Genomic DNA, 23,971 nt, shown 5'->3' with positions numbered 1-23,971 from the left:
AAGGTTCCAATGTGAATTGGTAGAGGAAGGAAGAAGCCCCCACCTCACTGAAATCCCCACCCAATGTGATATCTTGGAATCTCATTCACTTCACAATCCTTTAGTACTCTATTGCTACTTTTGACTTTTACTGGCAGGCATATTCAGCCCTTGGAAATTTTTTTCAGTGCCTCCTTTTTTTACCTTTTGAAGAAATACATTTTTATTGATTTATTTTGGTTTTATGTCTAATTATATGTCTATCTAGAACAAATAGACATTCAGAAATAAAATACTAGAGGATGGAGTGGTATTTTTTTTTTAATTTAGGCTTTACAAGATACTTACCCAAGAGATGGGTTTTGATGAGTTCCATTTGTACTTGAGGCCGGTCTACTTTGAATTTGCATTACATAAGGAGAAAGCAGACCGGCCACCTCCGGTGTTCATCACAGCTCTGCTGGAAGATAATAGTCCAGTAGACAGGTAAGTCAGCATATATTGTTTGTGTTGTTTGGGGTGGAACAAGAGCAGAGGAGATGTGACTGTAACTCAGACTCTGCTCTCCTAGTGAGTGATCTCGTGAATAGAAAAAAAAAAATTCTAACATCATTTATAACCCAAATTGAATCATGTTGCTAAACTTAATCTTTACAGTACTGGGTCTGCAGTCAGGAAAACCTGAACTCAGATCAAATGCCAGATACTCGCGAGCTGTCTAACATTGGGCAAGTTACTTAATTTCTGCCTACCTACATTTCCTCAACTCTAAAATGGGAAGAAAAGTAGCATTTATCTCCCAGGGTTATTGTGAGGTTCAAATGAGGTAATATTTGTAAGTCATTTAGCACAGTGCCTGACATGCAGTAGGCACTGTAGAAATACAGATATTATTGTTATTACATATCTAGACTTTGACATTTTAAAATTTAGGGGAAAAGAAATTGATGAGTGAGGGATAGCTGATAAAAATATATCAATACAAATTTTTAATGAAAATAAAACACACTAACTTACAGAATTTGAGAGTTAGAATGGACCCCAGTGGCCATCCATCAACTCTGAGCCATATGTAAGAGATATGCTCACTATAACACACTTCACAAGCAGTCATCCAGCCAATGAAAGAAAGCTCGAGGCCTTCTGAGGCTGCCCATTACATTTTTGGAAAACTCTAATTGGGAGGAAGTTCCCCCCCACATATACACAGTCTAACCATTTGTCTTGGTTCTGCCTCTTGGGCTCCCACAGAAAAAAGGCAATCCCTCTTCCACGTGACTACCCTTTAAAAATTTGACAGCTGTCTTGTCCTCCCATTAATTGCCATCATAGTAACTATGAAATAAAAGAGCTAAGGCAAAGAGGTAGGATGGGATGAAGAAATAGGTGTGGCAACCAAAGTAATTAACAAAATGTTGGGAAGGAGCTGGCAAAAGGTTTGGGGTAAGCTAAGGATAAGTGGCTGGGAGCCTCAGGCCCTGAGGTGACTTCCAGGGTAATGAGCTGTAAGGCCTAAATTGGATGGGGAGCACCAACGTCAGCAAGACAATGCTCTCGAGGGCCTTGTTCTGTTTTCCTCTATACAGGAAATTCTACCCAAGGCTCCTTAAGCTTGGCAGTCACAGTTCAAAAGAAAGCAGGTAAGGTCTGGCCAGAATTGTAAAGGCGATCCAAGTAATGGGGTTGGCCAAAAAAAAAAAAGAGGTGTTTCCAAGAAGGAGTTGACCCAAAAAGAAGGCAAAGATGGAGGAGATGCAGTGGGAATTGGCAGGGCAGGCTCAGAACCTTTTGGCTTAGGGCTCTGACTTTCTAATTATCTCATTAGATAAAGTTGTTAATGATCAAGGCAAATGAACAATGCATAGAAGTAAGTGTCAAGTACAGGAAGCATGATCAATTTTGACTTTTAAAAGAAGGTGAACAAGAAGAGAGCTCTCAGTGCTACCCAAGAAGAAAGCATGAAACAGAACAAGAGAGAAGACCAGCCTGCAAAGAAACTTCAAAGTCCTCACGGTGTAGAATGCAGAAGCAGGGCAATGAGTATGTCTAAGGTGTTGGTCCTTCCCATCCCCAACAAAATATACTAGTTTACCTGTTGGCAGCTATCCAGAAGCAAATCTAGTCTCCCCAGAGACTCGACCTCTAGAAAGGGTAAGAATTTGAAGAAGAAGCAATTTAGATTTCTTATGCTTTATGCAATAGATGCTTTCTTGAAGTTAGGTACCCTGAATTTTCAAATATCATTTGAAATGTCATAGAGGTACTGGCTATTAAAAGAACTCCACACTTCATCTTTTTGCAAAATAAGGAATACTTTGTGATATAAATGACATCTAACTGAGCTGTTTTATGAGTTTGAATCTTGTGTGCTGTATGCTTGTGTGCTTGCAAAAACAGCACACATGCCTAGCAATTATCTATAAATACCTATAAACTGATAGTCTCCATCTTTTGCTTAGAGACAGTGAGGGACCTGTGATCTTATTGATGTGGGTATTCCCTTCAGGAATGCAGATCTCAATGTGTATGTGTCCTTCTATCTTGTGCAACTGTTGTCCATATCTTCCCATGAATCACATACTTCAACGGGTCCACTCCACATGCTAGGGACCTTCTTTTAGATCTCTTAACATTGCTTGTTCTGGGTTCTTGCTACATGACTTGGCCCACCTTCTTTTCCAGTCATAAATCTGACAAAATACTTTGTGCCATTTTTCTTGTGTAATTCAGTAATATGTTGAGGCTTACTCACACCCACTAATGCACCTCTCCATTGCCCTTTGGGTGACCCTCAGCTTTAATTCTTTGGAGACTATGGTAATCACATCACTAGAACAGTGCTATTATTGAAAAGATAGGTATTTGTATCAGGGAGAGACTGGCTTCTGTAGTAGACTTTTGTGCAAGACTTTATATGGAAATATAAGTTGAACAAATAGTCTGTCTCTCTCTGTCTCTGTCTCTCTCCATCATTTTCAGCTTAGTGACCACAGTCTGAACCCAGACAGTGGAACTATATTGAATAAATGTTTGTCCAGGTAGTAACCCCTACCTGAACCCACCAGATGTTAATCTTTTATTTGTAATGCCCCAGGTGCTAAGCCATTGGGTGAGGGTTGCCAATGAATAATCACTGGGCATTTGAGCAACTGCCTATGTGACCTACATCAGGGGTGTCAAATTCAAATAGAAATGGGGCCATTAAACCATATATAGGGATCCCTGTAGGTGCATATTGACTTGGAGAACCACATATTAGCATGATCTGTATTTTATTGTACTTTTATTTATTTTGTTAAATATTTCCTAAATACATTTTAATCCAGTTTGGGATTACTTGAGAGCAGGCATTGATTGGAAGAGGATAAGGCCTTGCTTTCCATGGGGGCCAGGGCTTGATTGGAGGAGGGGAAACGTGTTGGGAGTCAGAAGGAGGAGGTACACTGGAATGAGAGCTCATGTAAGGTTATGGTAGTAAGTGGAAGTGGCCATAGCAGAGGTAGTCAGGAAGCAGGAAACAGACTATGTGGGAGAAAAAAAAAACAGAGCAACAGAGCAAGGGACCTTGTCTTCACAAATGTCTAACTCTACCTGTGCCATTAAGAAACCCCTTGTTGATGTTGTGAGACTGGGGACTAATGCTTTGGGGATGAAGAGAAGATAGGCATTTCCCTACTAAATGGGTTATTGTTGTTCAGTTGTTTCAGTAACGTTCAACTCTTCATGACCCCATTTTGGGGTTTCTTGGCAAAGATGCTGGAGTGGTTTGCCATTTCCTTCTCCAGTTCATTTTACAGATGAGGACATTGAGGCAAACTGGGTTAAGTGACTTGCCTTGGATCACACAGCTAGGAAGTGTCTGAGGCCAGATTTGAACTAAGGAAGATGAGTCTTCCTGACTCTAGTTCCTGTACTCCATACACTGTGCCACCTACCTGTGCCTGCTAAATGGGGCTTGTAGGCAAATCCCCGCCCAACAAGAAAAAAAAAACCAGAGCCTTAACTTATTTATAAAGGTCCTTCCTTTGAGGCAGGGTTTGTTTAGAGTCCCATTTGCACAGCTTTTCAGTGACTTGGAATGTTCTGTTGTTTCAAAAAAGGACTGAAATATATTCCTCCCATTGTGGCCTATCACTCTCCCCCTCCATTCTGGCCCTTGCTTGTGTGGATCCCTTGTAGCTAAAATCCAACTGTTAAGATGGACATGTGGACATACTGTCTATGATCCTCTGAATAACTGTGGAGAGTCCTGCTGCAGATTTCAGGGTTTTCTGTGTGAAATGCAAAATAAACCTTTATATAAAAAACAACAACAACAAAGAGTATGAGTTAACGTGCTTTATGTAAAAATATGTGTTAGGAGCTTGCTGCTTGCAGATGAATTGACTCAAATACTCTTAGATGAGAGCTAGAAACAAGTCTAAGTCAACTGCCCTGGCTATAGCTGGATGGATCAGAATAGCAGCCATTGCGCTGAGTTATTCTGAGGATTCCCCCAAATTAAACCTGGTCCAGATGCCAAGAGTAGTAGGCTCTAGGAATTCTCATGAATATAGGGAACTCCCTCTACCAATGCTGGTTGGTATTTTTTCTGCAACTTAGAATCTTAGAGATTTGCCTAGAGATTTTGGGGAGATGAAAGTAAACCTGATTTATCATTATTATATAATGAAAAGAATTCAACCTATCGACAAGAAAACCTGAGCCCTTTTCTTGAATCTGTTCTGGATTCACTATTTATCTTGACCAGATCGTGTCACCAACATATGCCTTACTCTTCCTGTCAATAACCTGGGAATAGCAACATTTGCTTTGTAAAGTATTAGAATTGGTTTTTAATTATCGTTTTGCTTTCTCCTAAAGTTTTGTGACTGCCATGAGAATGGGGGTGGAAGGTGGGAGGGGGAGAGGGAGAAAGAGAGAAAAAAGGGGAGGGAGAGGAGAGAAGAAAACAGGATCTTACAGGATAAATCAATGGCAAAGATCAAAGGATTATACAGAAAAGAACTCAGAATTCATCTACTCCTAAGTCCACAGTGTATGCATGATTTACCCAAGGTGTCAGAGGGTAAGCAAATGTCCGAATGGGAATTTGAGCCCAGATCCTTGGACTCCAGATCCTATCTTCTGTCCATTGTCCCATATAGCAAGCTAGTAGAGATCACCTGGTAGATTGTGATGACTTGTTGGGATGTCCTGCATTACAGAAAGGGAGTTTGTAGATTTAAGTGACGTTTAGTCATTTGGCTACATTACATTGAAATTAATATTATTTTAAAGCACTGAATTGGTCTGAATACAGGTCATGGGCCATACTTTACCTAAAAATGTGGCTTTGATAAAATCTGAGTGGAGCAAGTAATGTAGAGCTCCCATTTCCAAAGAGTATGAACTTTGTCCCGGGGTTATTTCTCTACTTCCCACTTACAAATATGTAGCAAGTATGTTCTGGGCCACTGTCTCAGAGACAGGCAGACTACATCTGCCCTCAGGGTGCCAGGAGTATCCCGAGGGTTTGAGGGTTGGTCCTTTTCTACTACCATCATCTGGAGGCCCTGCCAGCTGTGTTTCCACCATTGCTACGTGCCAGTGACCAGCACCCCAGTTTTATTTAACCATTTAATATCTACTAGCTTTTAGAAAGGGATATTTATAGCAATATATAAAATATAAAAGTCCCCACCCCCACCCTAGTGCCTCAGGGATATACTATATCTCACCTCAGTCTCTTGAGAAGCTGAGGCTCTAACTTGGCTCAGTTCTTACATTACATTGGTCCCACCAAGTTCACATCCACCTGCAACATGAGTGCCAGACGAGTCTTCATCTCAGCCACCCTTTGGCTAGGTCCCAGATGTCACTCCTTCCTCCTCTTGGCACTGAAGCTGAACTGATCTCTAACCCAGACACCATGAAGCCCAGATTCTCACTCCTTTGACATTTCTTGACTCTTTCACCTAGAGTAGAAAAAAACAGAACTGAGAAGCCAGTGACCATGGGCCGTTTCTCAGGGCCACACATTGGCCTTACTGGGGAGGGCCCTGATGGCATCGTTTCTCACCAGCCATTGTCAGCAAAAGAGACACACTACTTGAGTGCAGCCATACAGGCAATGAGATAAGGCTGACACAGGTATTTTTGAAGATACTTGTAGCTCTGGCTAGTTAGCCAATTGAAAGGAAGCTTCTCCTAAACCATGGTAAGCATATGGGCACCAATTATAGAATAGTAATGCCTGTTCCGCAATCTTTTCAAAGCACCTCCATTCCATGTTACCACAAGTCTCCCAGAAGCAGGTTTCTCAGCCCTTTCACATTTGAAGAGCTTTCAGAGACACCCTGAGCGTACCCCAGAACGCCATTTCACATAGTTAATTGCTACATATTGGCTCCAGAGAACTCAGTGTCATAGAATGGAAAAGTAGAGAAGGGAGCTCTGAAGGCCCAGGGGCCCAGAAGTACTTGCTACATATTTGTGAGTGGGAAGTAGAGCACTAACCCTGGGACAAAGTTCAACTAACACTTACTTATTAAGTACCTATGTCTCCCATGGAGAAGTCAAGTTCCCAAGTTTTGCAAATGAATGAAGCTTTCCCAAAAACAAAGTGAAGGGATAGATAAGAGAAGTAATGGTGATTTATTTTCACTTCTTCATCTTTGAAAAGCTCACTGAAGTTTGGGGGTCAAAGTGCTTTCTGTCTTCAAAATGGAGTAGTAGTAGGGGGTGTTTCATCTTTCTGGGTGGTGGAAAAGTCGGTACCTCGTAGTTTAGAGTGCCAGAGAACTTGGATTCCAGCCCAGGCTGGTAGGGGACAGGGAAGGATTGTGGCACACAGCTGGGAGAAGAAGGGATAAGATTTCATTTGTTTTTAGCACTGGTGTGTCTGCTAAGTACATACCGGAGATGGTGGAATAAAGGTAACAGGAAGGGTGGAAGATACTACAGGAATATGACAAGGGAAGGGGTGGGTACGTGTCACCTGTTTCACAGGTATCACACCTGGGATTTATAGAACCAGGGATTCTTAACCTTTTTGCATCATGGATCCCTTTGGTATTCTGGTGAAGCCTATAGACTCCTTCTCAAAATAGTTTTTAAATGCGTAAAATTAAAATGCATAGGATTACAAAGGAAAACAAAGGTTAATGAAAATTAAATTGATTTTTTTTTCTAAGTTCACGAATCCCATGGGTTCGTGGACAGCAGGTTAAGAAACCCTGCATCTCTCAGCTTTTGATATAAAACCAAGCTCCTCCATCACAAGGTTGTCATGAGGATAAAATGAGGTCGTATATGTGAAGGACTTTGCTTTAACCCTAAGGCAAATAAATAAATATTAACTATTATTGTTATTATTATTAATTCTACAATTAATTTGGATAGGATTTTCCTGGAATGGAAGCATCAAGTGCTGCAGTGGATGGGGCAAGAAGCACAAATTACAACATAGTGGCTGACAAGACTCCCCACCTCTATTTTACAACAAAACAAAACATTACTTTTAGGAAAAAACAGCAGATTTCTTTGAAATAGAACAATGCTTTAAAAAAAGAAGTTATAATTTTATAGAATTATTTTTCAGTATTATTGCTTTTCCAATGAGATCTCATTTTAGGGGTATAGCATATATTTGGGGCAGCGTATATGGAAGGCAGCTAGATGGCCCAGTGGATAGAGTGCTGGGCCTGTGAGTTCAAATCCAGTCTCAGATGCATTAGCTGTGTGACCCTGGGTAAGTCACTTAACATCTGTTTGCCTTGGAGACAGCTAGATAGCTCAGTATCTAGAGTACTGGGCCTGGAGTCAGGTAGACCTGAGTTCAAATTTGGCCTCAAACACTCACTAACTGTGAGTCCCTGGGCAAGTCACTTTATATCTCTTAGTCTCAATCCACCAGAGAAAAAAATGGCAAACTAATCAAGTATCTTTGCCAAGAAAACCCCAGAGACAGTACTGGCGTGCTATGGTCCACGGATCACAAAGAGTCGGACAGGACTAAACAATTGAACACAACATATATTTGGACTAATATGGTATATTTGAATTCTCTGAAGACTTTTGGGAAAAAGCATAAGTAATAAATCCAATAAATATATAAATAAAGGTAATAACATCGTTCTCCAGATAGAGGAGTCAAGTCATTTATTCTTTAGACTAACTTACATGTGTATTTCCCATTAATGACATAAATCAGATCAATGGGACTAGTTTACATTTATTTTTTTTCCTTGTAGATATGCTCCCTCTACACTTCAACTGGCCATCTCTGAGGTGGATGATAATCATATTGGAAAATTCAGTTTTCACAAAAAGGAAAGCATTTTTCAGGTAAACTGTTTTTTTTTTTTCACCCAAAAGAAGTCAAAGTGAACTAAGCAGCCACATGCATGTTGCCCATGACCAGAATCATGTTATTTTAGCCCCAGAATTTTAATTCCCTCTTGTAATCACAGCTCCCAAAAGTTCAACAAATATAATTATGTACTGTTTTTATATTTCTTGTAGTTTGGCACAATTTTCTTGCACAAATATTGTAATAACTGTGGCAGGAATTCCTGTTGGGCATTAAAAATACACCGTGTGTTTCCAAACACCTTTTTTTAACTGCCTTTTAAAAATGAATTTATTTTGGGAGACTTTTAACTGAGTTTATTAAATCATACAGTAGAATGGAAGCTCTTTGATAGCAGGTTCTGATTTTCATTTTCATTCTCTGCATCCCCAGCACCTTGTAGAAAGCCTGGCATATAGTAGGTGCTTAATAAAGTGTTTGTTAAATTGAATTGAATACAAGAAACTTACTGGAGTTCATTTCTCTCTGGCTCATCAGGAGCACTTTCTTGGCTCTTCGTTGGGGACAGTGGGAAGAGGAAGAAGAGATTAAACATTAACATGATCTGGGTTGCTTTATTCTGCATGGCAGCCTATTTCTGGATATAAATCTTTCAGAATTTGTCCAGTATCCTCAAAGGAACCTGAGTCAAATTTGCAGCTTTTGGGAAAAATTAGACCTGGGTAACTGCCACGAACTGAAATCAGTGCTTAAGGCTGCCTGAGAGATCATTTGCTCTAAATACAGCCCCGGGGCTTGAGACCTGGATCAGCACTATTTCTAAAGGTCAGGAAATGTTTCCTACACAGTGAACAGCTGGCACACATCATCCTACCTTTTCTTTTGTGATTGGAGAACAACTTCCCAGTGTTTCTCATACTTTCTTCCTTCAGCTCTTGTTCCATTCAGGAGTGGAAAACATGCAAGTGACTCTCGCTTGCCAGACTGCTCAGAAAAATGCTCTGATGGTCACTGTCCAGCAGGCCGCGTTCTGCCACAGCCCACAGTCAATCCGCCCCATGGACAGACAGGTCAGTCCACAGCATTAGAGACAGCAGAGAACTGCTGTGCTGTTACTAGTTGAAGCCAACTAATTGCAGCTGGGGAGTTTGGCTATTTGCAATCAGGGTTTTTCTCTTTTAGGAAGTATGAATCTATGACCACATCTCTTACTGTATTATTAGTCTGTCTCTTGCTTTTCTTTTTTCTCTTTCTCTCTTTTAATGGGCTGGTTATTGATTCATTTTCTATAGGTCACTTTAGGAGACTGGCCAAATGTGAACGATGCACAAGAAAATGTGAGAATTAATCTAGGCCTAAGGAGATGAATTTTCCTACTGGCCCATAAAGCCTGAGAAGCAAAAGCTATTACTGCTTCTTACTCCTGCAGGTTCACTGAAGAAGAATGTAGGCAGACTTGAATGAATTGTAAAAGAATTATCTAGCAAGCAAAAGAAGGTCAGATCACTGTGATAAGGATGTCAGGTCCCTCACAGGATGGTAACCTGATTGGTCAGTGCCAACCTTTCCTACTATAGCTTACACAAGAGTTCTTGATACCAAGGTGGAACAAAGGGAATGCTGTAGAGAAGGGAAAGGACATAAGGACATAAGTTTGTTTGGAAGGGACGTAGAGAAGAAGAGATCTTTGCCTGAAGTATATGCAGAGAGATTAAACCTTAGGTATAAAAAAATGAAAATGATTTCTCTAAATCATTCTTGCAAATAGACTGAAGCTCATTGGACTGTCAGGATTCTGTTCAGTTCATTAACTAAGGAATCATCCCTCCTACCTTGGTAAATACCACCCTTTCTCTTTGGCTTCTTTCTGTTTCATTTGAATAAAAGAATATAGAATTCTTGTTTATATAGTAAGAGCCTCCTGCCTCACCTCCAGCCCTGATGGGGTAAACTGTTTTTAGCACAGATGACCATGATAGCTAAACAAGGAATTGGACGCAGAAATTTGTTTTTAAGGACCACTGCCTGAGTTTCTTCAGGGACCTAATCTTCTGATTCAGGACATATTTTTTTTTTATTACACTGAAATGCCCGAAGGGTCTTTGGAAGAAATAAGTTTGGAAACCACTAACAGGATTTTCCCTCTTAGGTTACCTTCTTTCCTTCACTCTGGGTTGTCTTGGCATGGGCTCCTACTCAGTCCTTTACTGTCAGACTAATTTATTTTTTTCTTCTTGTGAAGAATGAGAAGGAACACTTTCCTTTACATAGATAGAGCTCTTTAAGATTTGGAGAGGGGTTTCCTCACCAGAGTGAGTAGTGTAAGTGTAATAGTGACTACTCTGGACCCCCACTGCCTGAAGGCCGGGTGTGTTACATTTCATTCCTCCCCCAGGTTCTTCCTTACTTTTAGGGGGTTGAAAGGGGTAGAGGCTAGTCTCTGCCATTGGTTCAAGGCCTTACCAATTATGTTCCCTTAATTTGTAGGGAGTCACCCTGGTTCCGTGTAAACGCTTACCAATCAGACAATCTTTCACAAAGGAATATTTACCTCAAAGATATATAGCAAGATGTAAAAGCATACAAAAATTCCCTGCACCACCTAGAAGCATAGCCCAGCCTCTCTTTACCCTCTTTGGTCTCTGTGGCAGGGGATTTGGTTCACAGCCTAGTTTAGCTATAATATAGTATTAATCCCACCAAATCCCAACTCCAAAGTCCTTCTGGGCTTGTGGCTTTCTCTGGGCTTTACTGATGGGCTGGTTGCAACATCTGGCCTGGAGTCCTGGGCTCTAGGGTTGCTGTGACTTGAGCTCCCAGGTCCAAGACTCCATTCTCTGCACCTAGAACTGGAAAAGGACAGATAAAATGAGCCAAAAAGCCAAGGCCATTTCTCAGGATCACAGGACCTAAGGAGAAAGGGAAAGTGACCCTTCCCTCACTTAGTTTAGTACATGGTGCCACGATGTGGGCGAATGAAACCCTTGGACACCACCAGAAAGAGACAGAGACAGAGAGACAGAGAGGGACAGAGGGGGAGAGAGAGGAGGAGAAAATGAGAGAGAGAGAGAGAGAGAGAGAGAGAGAGAGAGAATAAGAGCAAAAAAGAGAGAGAAAAAGAAAGAGAAAGAAACAGAGAGACTTTCCTAGTCTTGTAGTTTGAAAGAATCACCTCAGATACTTATTAACCTTGGGATTCTAGACAAGTTATTAAATCTCTCTAGGCCTCAGCTTTGTCATCTGTCAAAGGAGACAGTTGCACTCAGATGACCTCAATTGCTCCTTCCAGCTCTAAATCTTTGATTCCATGGTCTCATAATGTTGAGTCTAGGAACAGAGCCCAGACCTTCTTCTTGCTAAACCAATATTAAATTCCCTATTTCACTTCTTTCCTTCAAAGTGATAACTTTGTCTTTTAGACAGTATGTCCATAACCAAGGATTGCAATCCATCTGCACCTTACAACCTTAGAGTTAGTTGGCTCAGAGAGGTCACCTGATTTGCCCATAGTCACTTGATTGGTAAGCTTCGGAGGAAGGATTTGACCCCGTCTGTTCCTAACTCCAAGTCCATCTCTGTTTTCACTCTGCAATGCTCCCTCTCTGTTTGACAGTAGTTTAGAAAAATGTCAAGACTGAAAAAATAAATATAAAGATTGTATTCAGCACTTTTCAGCCCACGGCTCAGTTCATAACTTTGAAGATGTTGCTTTCTACATCATGCTTTACCTAAGTTCAAATCCAGCTTTAGACACTTAGTATTTATGTGACCATGGGCAAATCCTTTTAACTCCCTTAGCCTCGGTTTCCTGATTTGAAAAATGAGGAAAATAATAGTACTTGCCTCCCAGGGTTCTCGTGAGGATCAATCGAGATAATATTTGTAAAGGGCTTTGAAAAACCATAAAGCACTATATAAAGGCTCTCTGCTCTCCTCCTCCCCCTCCCCCTCCTCCCTCTCTGCCCCCTCCCCCTCTTCTTGCTGGTATTATTGTTATTATACCTTGCCCATGACAGTGGACAGGTACAGCTTGCTTTCATTCGCTCGCACCGGGTGCATATCCTAAGGATAGTTTCCAACCTTGGACAACGGCTAAGTCAGTCAGCAGTATTTACTGAGTGATTTACCATGTTTGCGTCTCTCAGAGAGACCTTTGTTCAGCCGTACTTTACCAGGGGAAAAGCTTCTTTCCTTGCCTTCTCCATTCCCTTCTTTGTGCAGCAAAGGGGCTGGGCGGTTAGTGTTCCTATCTTAATCTCATTCTTGGCAGCATGGCCAGGCCCTGTTAGGTTAATGGGTGTCTGAGGGCAGATACAACTGGGAGATGTTTTCCAGGATTCATGGTCCCAAGTCCCACAAGACTATCTAATGAAATCTAGCCCTTACAATATTCTAGGGAGAAAGTTCTCATCTGAGGAGCCATGATGGGGCAGATTCAACCCATGGAAGTGCCAGCGCCGGGAATGACAGAGATAGCACACCGTTGGCCACAGCCCCCAAAGTCTCAGCCTCACTCATCCACCCCTTCCCAGGAGCCCAGCCCACCAAAAGGTATTAACATCAGAATTATGGAAAATGTTCCTAATCAGTCCTTTTGATTAAATGAAAAACATTTTTTTTTTCTGGTAGCCACCATTGTACAGTAGGAAGACCAGTGTTCTGGGAAAAAAGAAAAGAAAAGAAAAGAAGCCTGGTCTGGCTGGTCCGCCTTCACCTTCCCCTGCCCCGCCCCCCCCGGGGGGCTGGGGTAGAGTCCACAATCCTGTGCCATATTAACTGAGGGCTGGAGCCAAGTCCCTCTAGGACAGAGGGATCCAGGGTGTGCAGGGTGTGTGAACTGCCTGGAAGAGCAAGGACAGGAGGTAGAGAAAAGTGGGGAGGGGAAGGAGTCAAAGGACTTTGGCTCAGATCCCACTTCTGTTGTGTACTACCTATGTGACCTTGAATGAGTCACTCAACCATCTTGGGGTTTTCTTACGTGTAAAATTAGGAGTTTGGGCTACATGGCCTCTGAGGCCCTTCTGGCTCTAGGTCTCTGACCCTGTGATGCTGTCGTAAGAGGTTATGGACCTGGCATCCAACTGCACACATCTCCCCACCTATTGCCTCAAATTGAGCTGGGTTTAGGGCTTTGGGCCTAATGTGTCTGGTCTTGGGAAGTCAAATCAGTTTAGGGGACCCCCCCAAGCTTCAGAGATATATGAAAGGGTTGGACTAGGTGGCCTCAAAGGCCCCTTCCAGCTCTAAACCTGTGATCCTGCGACTTTCTGGTGGTTTTTTAAGGAAGGAATGATCATCCCCAATAAGCACAGCTTCCTTGAAGCAGGTGCGGAGCCAGGGAGAAAGAAGCACCTGTCTGTGGACTGGGCTCTTACCAGTTTTTGAGTGTTCCTGTGTGCCTGGAGTGGTTTCTAATTTGCTTTTTGAATGGTATCCAGTTACTTTCTATGCAGAGCTCAGAGGTTTCTCTTCATTTGATAGGACTCCAGAGGCTTTTGTGTCTATTCAACTGGAAAAATTGGGACTGCGTGACATGATGCTGAATACCTTCCTCCAAAGGAAACAGACCATGGGCAAGCGAGTGAAGAAGTCTGTGAGTCTGCAGTGAAAGGCGGAGGGCTTTCATTTGTTTTGGGCTTTTAACAACAACAAGAGGATTTATATCTGGGGAATGGAAGGAAATGAACATTTATACAGTGCCTACTGTGTGTCAAGAAGTTTTATTACAGATATTGTCTTATTTCATCCTCATAAGAACCCTGGGAAGTAGCTGCTATTATCATCTCCATTTTACAGTTAGGGAAACTGAGGCCAAAAGAGGTTATGTGACTGGCACAGGGCAGCGCAGCCAGTGAGCATCTGAGGCTGGCATTGAACTCAGGCCTTCCTGATTCTAGGCCTAGCCCATATCCACAGAACTACCTGCTTTCAGCTTGACGACACTGACTCCTAACATTCGTGATGCTTCAGAGATTATCAGCCATTTTACAGGCGATGTTAGTTTACTTATTGAACTCATTACCAGGAATATAGCTTGTACAAACCCATCTATTTATGGGCAAGTACCGGGCTTCGAAAGTTAATAACATGTAGAGAGCATGAACAAACTGCGGTATCTGAATGAAGTAGAATGTTGTTGCACCGTTAAAAAAAAAAAGGTGGCTGAGGACTAGAGAAACATGGGGAAACTTATATGAACTGACGCAGAAGAAAGTAAGCTGAACCAGGAAAGCAATATCCAAAATGGCTATAATAATGTTGATAAAAAGAACACTAAGTTGGGGGCAGCTAGGTGGTGCAGTGAGTAGAGCACCGGCCCTGGAGTCGGGAGGACCTGAGTTCAAATCCAGCCTCAGACACTTGACATATTTGCTAGCAGTGTGACCTGCGGCAAGTCACTTAACCCCAATTGCCCTGCCTTCCCCTCTCCAAAAAACAAGCAAACAAAAAAGAACAGGAAGTCAACTAAACTAAACCAACAGTGAATGCTGTGTAATTCTAACGACCAATGTGGGCTTGGAAAAGAGATGAGGACAGACACCTCCCACCTTCCTTAGGAGTGATGGGGAATTAAACATGCAGAATGTTGCATACTGCCAAATGTGGGTCCTGTTTTCATTGGTTTCATTTACAAAGGAACGCTTACTGGGGGAAGGGAATATATCTGGAAATTACTGTGATGTAAAATGAAAAACATCAAAATAATTTTAATTTCAAAATTATTTAAAATCTTAATTTATAGCAATGAATCTAACAGTCTAATCTGAACAATGCCTAAAAAATTCAGGTTAAAGTAGGAGATGGGATATTGGAGATTGTAAGAAATATATACAGCCTCTTTAATTTGATTACCAACAATTATAGAAAATTATTTTACAAAATGCTTAAAGAGACATTATATTGATCACTCTTATCAATGTTATGGGGGCAGCTAAGTGGCCCAGTGGATAGAGCACTGGACTTAGAGTCAAGAAGACTTATCTTTGTGAGTTCAAATCCAGCCTTAGACACTTACTAGCTGTATGACCCTGAACAAGTCACTTAACCCTGTTTGCTTCATTTCCTCATCATAAAATGAGCTGGAAAAGGAAATGGAAAACTGCTCCTGTATCTTATATCATTAAGGCAGAATTCATGACTTCAAAGATAACCATGAATATGCCTGAATGGTCCAGAATCGCAGGATACAAGGAATTCTCTAAGTAGAAGGCAGAGGAGTTAAAGCATTTATTGAAACTCAAAAGTAGCAGACCCATGGACCAGTGTCCCCAATTCGACATCCTGGCAAGAACCTTCCAAAACCAGTATGCCCATCTCACAATAGTGACCAGGAGGCCACAGAAAAACATTATGGCAGCAAGCCAAGTCATACTGGCACTCCCCCCTGCCAATGCCAGGGCCCTCCAGCAAGAAGACCACCCACTGGCCTCAAGCCCATGCTCAGCACTCTCCAGTCTCCACGAGGGTCAGTCCTGCCTTTTTGTAGTGCCTGACGCCATCCGCCACTTCTGCTGCAATCTCCAAGCTGTGTTCCAGCTAGCTGACTGCTTCCTCTCTCCTTCAGCTCTTAATTGCTCTCACCAACCGCCTCACCAACTGCCTCTTAGCTCTGCACCAACCGTTCAGCAAGCTCCTTCCACCACAGGCTTCATGTCATCACATGGACCGAAACTCAGGCACCTACCATTGGCTCCAGTCCTAGCCACTCCCCCCAGGACCCTGAGAGCCCTGCCCCTGAAGTCCACTCAAATGGGAGGGGAAGATCTTTCCATGCACTGATTGCCTTTATATATCTTTGCCAAGAAAACTCCAAAATGGAGTCACTGAGAGTCGGACATGACTGAAACAACTGAATAACAGCAACATTAAATGTTACGGCTTGCAAAGAAAAGGAAAATGGCATAACATGACAAAATAATCATTTACTGGAAGTCAGGAAACCAGAGTTCTAGTCCTGGATCTGCCATTAACTCAGTTTCTTCATCTTCAAAATGACGGGGTTCTAAGATGGCAGCTGGAAAGCAGGGACTAGCATGAGCTCCCTGCTGAGTCCCTCCAAAAACCTATAAAAAATGGCTCTGAACCAATTCTAGAACGGCAGAACCCACAAAATAGCAGAGGGAAGCAGAGCTCCAGCCCAGGACAGCCTGGATGGTCTCTGGGTGAGGTCTATCCCACACAGAGCTGGGAACGGAGCAGAGCGGAGCAGAACAGAGCCCAACGTGGGCGGCGCGGACCAACCAGACCAGGAGCTGGGCAGAGCGTGCCCTAGCGTTCTGAATCAGTGAGCTGCAGCAGTTACTAGACTTCTCAACCCACAAACACCAAAGACAACAGAGAAGATTAGTGGGAAAAGCTGCGGGAGTGGAAGGAGTTCGTGGTTTGGCTACTGCCCCTGGGGCAGCAGAGGTGGGGCAGCTACAGACAGCTGCAGTTGCTTCTGGCTCCAGGCCCACCTGGTGGGAGGAATTAAGTGGTGGATCACAGCAGGAGTGCAGAGCCTGCTGAAGATCTAAGTCCAGTCCGGGTTGGGGGTTCTTGGGGAAGGAGGAGTGCTGGTGTGGCAGAGCTGGCACATCCCCCCAAGCTTGGAACATAGAACTCTTTAGTCTACAAGCAGTCATACTCCACTGAAAAACTCAAGGGTCAAGTAAGTTGACTGGGAACATGGCCAGGCAGCGAAAACGCACCCAGATTCAGTCTCAGACTTTGGAATCTTACTTTGGTGACAAAGAAGACCAAAACACACAGCCAGAAGAAGTCAACAAAGTCAAAGAGCCTACAACAAAAGCCTCCAAGAAAAACATGAACTGGTCTCAGGCCATGGAAGAGCTCAAAAAGGATTTGGAAAAGCAAGTTAGAGAAGTAGAGGAAAAATTGGGAAGAGAAATGAGAAGGATGTGAGAAAACCATGAAAAACAAGTCAATGACTCGCTAAAGGAGACCCAAAAAAATACTGAAAAATACACTGAAGGAAACAACACCTTAAAAAATAGACTAACTCAAATGGCAAAAGAGCTCCAAAAAGCCAATGAAGAGAAGAATGCCTTGAAAGGCAGAATTAGCCAAATGGAAAAGGAGGTCCAAAAGATCACTGAAGAAAATACTACCTTAAAAATTAGACTGGAGCAAGTAGAAGCTAGTGACGTTATGAGAAATCAAGATATTATAAAACAGAACCAAAGGAATGAAAAAATGGAAGACAATGTAAAATATCTCATTGGAAAAACCACTGACCTAGAAAATAGATGCAGGAGAGATAATTTAAAAATTATTGGACTACCTGAAAGCCATGATCAAAAAAAGAGCCTAGATATCATCTTTCAGGAAATTATCAAGGAGAACTGCCCTGATATTCTAGAGCCACAGGGCAAAATAGAAATGAAAGCATCCACAGATCACCTCCTCAAATAGATCCCAAAAAGAAATCTCCTAGGAATATTGTCGCCAAATTCCAGAGCTCCCAGATCAAGGAGAAAATACCGCAAACAGCCAGAAAGAAACAATTTGAGTATTGTGGAAACCCAATCAGAATAACCCAAGATCTGGCAGCTTCTACATTAAGAGATCGAAGGGCTTGGAATATGATATTCCGGAGGTCAATGGAGCTAGGATTAAAACCAAGAATCACCTACCCAGCAAAACTGAATATCATGCTCCAAGGCAAAATATGGAATTTCAATAAAATAGAGGACTTTCAAGCTTTCTCAGTGAAAAGACCAGAGCTGAATAGAAAATTTGACTTTCAAACACAAGAATCAAGAGAAGCATGAAAAGGTAATCAAGAAAAAGAGCCAGAAAAAGAAATTGCAAGGGACTTACTAAAGTTGAACTGTTTTCTTGACATTCCTACATGGAAAGATGATGTGTATGATTCATGAGACCTCAGTATTAGGGTAGCTGAAGGGAATATGCATATATACATATATCTATATATATGTATATATATGTATATGTGAGTGTGTATGTATGTATATGTGTGTGTATGTATATACGTGTGTGTGTGTGTGTGTGTGTGTGTGTGTGTGTGTATATATATATACAGAAAGAGAGAGGGCACAGGGTGAGTTGAAGATGAAGGGAAGATATCTAAAAGAAATAAAATCAAATTAAGGGATGAGAGAGGAATATATTGAGAGAGGGAGATAGGGAAAGATAGAATGGGGTAAATTATCTCACATAAAAGTGGCAAGAAAAAGCAGTTCTGTAGGAAGAGAAGAGAAGTTAGGTGAGGGGTATTGAGTGAATCTTGCTCTCATCAGATTTGACCTGAGGCGGGAATACCGTACATACTCAATTGGGTATCTTACCCCACAGGAAAGAAGGAGGAAGAAGAAGATAAAAAAGGGGGGGATGATAGAAGGGAGGGCAGGGTCAAGGGAGAAAATTCAATAAAGGGGGATAGGTTAGGAAGGAGCAAAATATAGTGAGTCTTTCACAACATGAGTATTGTGGAAGGGTTATACATAATGACACACATGTGGCCTATGTTGAATTGCTTGACTTCTTAGGGAGGGTGGGTGAGAAGGGAAGAGGGGAGAGGATTTGGAACTCAAAGTTTTAGAAACAGATGTTCAAAAACAAAAAGAAAAATTTTTGCATGCAACTAGAAAATAAGATACACAGGCAATGGGGTGTAGAAATTTATCTTGCCCTACAAGAAAGAAAGGGAAAAGGGGATGGGAGGGGAGTGGGGTGACAGAAGGGAGGGCTGACTGGGGAACAGGGCAACCAGAATATATGCCATCTTGGAGTGGGGGTGAGGGTAGAAATGGGGAGAAAATTTGTAATTCAAACTTTTGTGAAAATCAATGCTGAAAACTAAATATATTAAAGAAAAAAAGAAAAAAACAAAATGAAGGGGTTCTAAAGAATTTTGGGCTTTTAATACTTTTTTCTCATGATTTCATCTTTAGCAACGTGATAGGATGCTGAGCTACATTTTTGTGTATATTATGGGTCCTTTTAGCCTGATATTCTATCATCCATATAATTAAGATGCTTACTTTGTTCTTAGTTTTATTTATTTTTCAAATTGTACTGTGGAACAGCCAGGATGGCATAGTAGATAGAGGAACAGCCTTGGAACAAGAAAGAACTGATTTCAAGCCCTACTTCTGACACATACTAGCTGCATGACTATGGAAAAGTCACTTTAATTTTTCAGTCCTTCAAACAATTCTCTAGGAACATAAGTATCCAATGATTTTTTTTTGATCTACATTCTCGGACAGAATTTCCATACCAGGACTCCTCTACACAGATGAAATCATTCCCAGCACTCCAAAACTGCAACAAAAACATGGAAATTACTGAAATCCACATTAATTTACCAACAAGAAATAACCAAACATTTTCTTTTGGAGAAGAATACACACAGACACATACACATATATAGTATGAATGTGCGTATATATGTATACATATATACATAAACACAAAGACATGCAAAAATGTATGTATGTATGTGTACAGTGTATATATATATTCATATGCATATGTATGTGTCTATAGTTGTGTGTGTGTGTGTATAAAACCTGTATCTTCATAGGTATAAGGCACTTCCAGTGAGGAAGCTCCCCCTACTAATGTTGTTGAGCACCTGCTTTGCTATTTAGGGTCTTCAGAGAGCTACCTGGGATACTCACTGAAAGGTTAAATGACTTGTCAGGGATTACCTAGTGAGTATGTGTCAGAGACCAGCCTTGAACCCAAGCCTTCCCAGCTTCAAGGTCAGCTATCTAGCCACTATGACATTCTGCCTTTAAGTCGGCAATACTGCCCCCTGGGGGGCACTGGAATGATCCAAATGGGCAGTAGTAGCCTTGGGTGCAACTAAGGGGCATTAAATAAAAATAAGGGGCCAGTGAAAGCATAAGGAAAGAAGAGAAAATAAGAAAATCTTGGTAAAACTGTCTGTACATGTTTCATCTGTTGCATAATAGAGTTAAAGTCCTAGTGATTACATTATTTTGCAAATAAACACACAAAATGCAAGTTATGACCCATCAGTGGTCAAGTCCACCAACAGGTCTTAACAAGCAAGTGTTGGCAGGCTAGCATGCTGTGCATTGTCAGGAGGTCCAGCATGCATTGGCAGGAATATGTGCTTGTAATGACTTGTTTACAATATGATACTATATAGTTGCATAATGTAATATTGCATCATCAAAATTTCAATGCAGGAAAACCCACAAGCTTACATTAAATTAATATATTGAAGATGTATCATTTAAAAATGTATATATTTTATTTGTTTTTGAAATGATGCAAATTATAAAAAGAAACAAAACCATTAATGGGTTAAAGAAAGAAGATTTGGAGGGGGAGGTGTTGAGTAATTTTTTTAAAGAGGGCAGTAGGCCAAATAAGTTTGGGAACCTCTGATCTATATCTAGCTACATCTATAACTGTATCTCTATCCGTGTCTAACCCTCTCCCACTGGAATCTCCCATCTGGACTCTACCCTGGGGTCTGTGGGCTCTGAGAGGTAAGTCTGATCTTGCTTGCAACCAGGACCCCACTTGACAGCAGTTACCAGACCATGCTGCTTTCTCTCCAACCTTTCTACTCCACCTCCTCCTGCCAGAAACACATGGACTCTGCCCCAGGGTTACTGGTCTATGACAGATGACTTTTTACCTTCTCTTGCTCATTACCAAGCTCCCATTACTTCCTGGCTATTTCCAAACCGTGCTGCTATGCACATTCTGCCTCCCCTTCAACACCATTTCCAGCTCTTCTTTATTTGTTGGGTTCCTCCATTAGAAAGAAATCTCCCTGAGTGCTGTCTTTCTTGCTTGTACTGGTATCCCTGTGCTTTGCATAGTGCCTGGAGCATGGTAAGCATTAAATAAATATTTTATCATTTCTCATTCATTTATTCTTGGTCGCTGATTAATTGTAAAGGAGGGAGAGGAGGGACAATGCATAGAGCCCTGGAGTTGGAAGGAAGGACCTGAGCTCAAATCCGAACTCAGACACCTACTAGCTGTGTGACCCTGGGCAAGTCACTTAACCCTATTGCCTTAAAAAAAAAAAGAAAGAAAGAAAGAAAAGAAAAGAAAAACAAGCAGAGGGTTCATATAGGCAGAAGCTTTTCAACAAGTAAGAAATGCCATAGATTTATTAAATGACCTCCCAGAACACATGATAGCAGGGGTATATTAGAAAGAAGTCCTACTTAGGTGATTATCAACATCATTTCCTGGAGAAAGAGGAATTCAGCATTCCTGAGAGATTTTTAAGTCTGTGTACGAATACAGGCAGTTGCAGGTTACAAGTACGGTTGACTTATCTAATAAAGGAAATATTTTCTTTTGTCACAGGATGAAATTGGGAAAGTCAAGCGGGAATTGATTGTAGAATACTGTCAGAAGTAAGTGCCATATTTGGAGTTTGATAGAAGTCAGCACATAATACCCCAGTGAGTTCTGTGATATACTTGCAACTGATAGCATTTAGATGCAAGCAGGAATCAATACTCTGGTAAATGTTTTAACAACCAGCTCTCCAAAAAAATGTACACAGTACACACAGTACACACTGCATACTTAACATCTTCTCCATCACTTCTTAAGTCTAGACAATAATCAAAATATTAAGTCAAGTCCTAATTTGTAGCATTTGCCAATTTCTGGGGTGTGAATGCTCACACTGAAAATTTAACAATTAACTCTCTCTAGAACTCCATCACACTTCTCGAGGTACTTGTAAAATTTAGGAATTTACATTTAACTAGATTCCTATGTATTCTCCCCTTCCTCCCCCTACCCTTCCTATCATCAAAACACACCTTCTTGGCCATCACTTTCCTACATGTTTTGTCTTTCACTGTTGGAATGTAAACTTTTTGAGGTCAGGGGTCATCTTGCTTGCTTTGGGTGCCATTTCATTACCTTGTTACCTTTAGATTAATATATATAAAGACACTTTGGTTACATGGAGGGGAATGAGGGCAATTACCAGTCTTCAGACTTTTTTCACTAACTGCAAATAAAAGAATATGTTTCTACATTGTATAGCATTCACCATCAGGTTCTATAAGGCACACAGTAAGCACTTAATTCATGCTGTTCCACCTCTTCTATCCCATGCATCTAGTTAAATTAATCATCTGAATAGTTCCTGCTAAAATTCAAAGATTCCTTTGGCCTTTAACTGCCCATCCTACCCTTGCCTCTTCCTCTAATAAGTGTTGGATTGAAACAAACAACTGATGTGTGTCTATTCTCCTTTGAAAGATCTCCTTTAAAAGGTGGAAAGGGGATTCCGTCGAATTTTCTAGGGTAGCCTATGAGATGTATTTTGACACAGGATTTCTCGTTATTTTAGATCTAAACTAAACTTAATATAGGCCAAGCCTATTTTCCCTTCTTCCTTCTGCATTACAAAGGGGTCAGACCTGGGTCTGTATTTGTGTGTGTGTGTGTGTATGTGCATATGTGTATATCCCTTTAGCTTTCTAAGTGTCAATGCTTTGATGTGTGGATACGTGTATACATATATATATACTATAATACATACATACATACATACATATACACATGTATATCCCTTTAGCCTTCTAAGTGTTGATGGTTTTATATGTGTATAAATATGTGTGTTAATGTATGTATATCCCTTTAGCCTTCCAAGTGTTGATGCTTTGATATGTGTGTATGTGTATATATATGTATATATACATAAATATGTACACATACATGCACACACATGTATATCCCTTTAGCCTTCCAAGTGTTGATGGTTCCACACACACATATGTATGTGCGTGTGTGTATAATATCCCTTTAGCCTTCTAAATGTTGATGGCTTGATATGTGTTTAGAAAATATGTGCAGGTGTGTGTGTGTGTGTGTATTCCTTTAGTCTTCTAAGTGTTGATGCTTTGGTGTGTATGTACATATATATTTATATGTGTGTCTATTGTATATACATGTATGTGTGTAGTGAGCAGCTAGGTGGAGCAGTGGATAGAGTGCAGGCCTAAAATCAGGAAGTCTCAGTTTCCTGAGTTAAAATCTGGCCTCTGACACTTACTAGCTATGTGACCTTGGGCAAGTCACTTAACCCTGATTGCCTCAGTTTCTCATCTATAAAATGAGCGGAGAAGGAAATAGCAAACCACCCCAGTATCTTTGCCAAGAAATTGGGGTCAGGACTGAAAAACAACGGAACAACTAATATACATACACACACACATATATACGTATGAATGCATGTTTATATGTGTATGTGTGTATCCTCTTAGCGTTCTCTGTGTTGGTGCTCTGATGTGTGTATATCTGTATATCTAGACTTAGATATGTAGGTACATCTGTGCATCCCTTTAGTCTCCTAAGTGTTGGTGTTTTGTGGACTTCCTGTGGTAAGAGGTGGGCCAAGAAGGGTGACTGGGTTGGCTTGTGATCTTTGACAGTAGAAGCTTCATCAAGGCGTTCATTGAGGGAAAAGCGCAGACTTCCTTGAATTGTAATTTGGTTACAGCTCAAGGCACTTGAGAAATCACCCTGGCATGTAGAAAGAGATTTGGCTCTGGCATTCAGAGGAACATGGTTCAAATCTGACCTTACTATCTATGGGACCTTAGGCCAGTGTTTAAACCTCTCTGGGTCTCATTGTCTTCATATGAAAAATGAGGAGGTTGGACTAGATGTCCTCTGAGGTCCCTCCCATCTCATCTCGATCTCTGACCCTGG

General features: G+C 41.3%; 1 protein-coding gene across 1 annotated transcript in view; it reads left to right on the top strand.

Moving 5' to 3' along the window:
- Positions 1-23,971, top strand: part of LOC118857688 — a 202,180-nt gene that overhangs the window by 83,305 nt on the left and 94,904 nt on the right. The window contains 6 exon segments of the mRNA XM_036768262.1: positions 310-465; positions 8,214-8,307; positions 9,205-9,342; positions 12,669-12,823; positions 13,754-13,865; positions 21,602-21,651. Of these exon segments, the coding sequence (XP_036624157.1) occupies positions 310-465; positions 8,214-8,307; positions 9,205-9,342; positions 12,669-12,823; positions 13,754-13,865; positions 21,602-21,651 (705 nt within the window).

The sequence above is a fragment of the Trichosurus vulpecula genome, chromosome 7 (assembly GCF_011100635.1).
Source record: "Trichosurus vulpecula isolate mTriVul1 chromosome 7, mTriVul1.pri, whole genome shotgun sequence".
In the NCBI taxonomy this organism is placed as follows: Eukaryota; Metazoa; Chordata; class Mammalia; order Diprotodontia; family Phalangeridae; genus Trichosurus; species Trichosurus vulpecula.
This window is presented reverse-complemented; position numbering and strand designations above follow the sequence as displayed.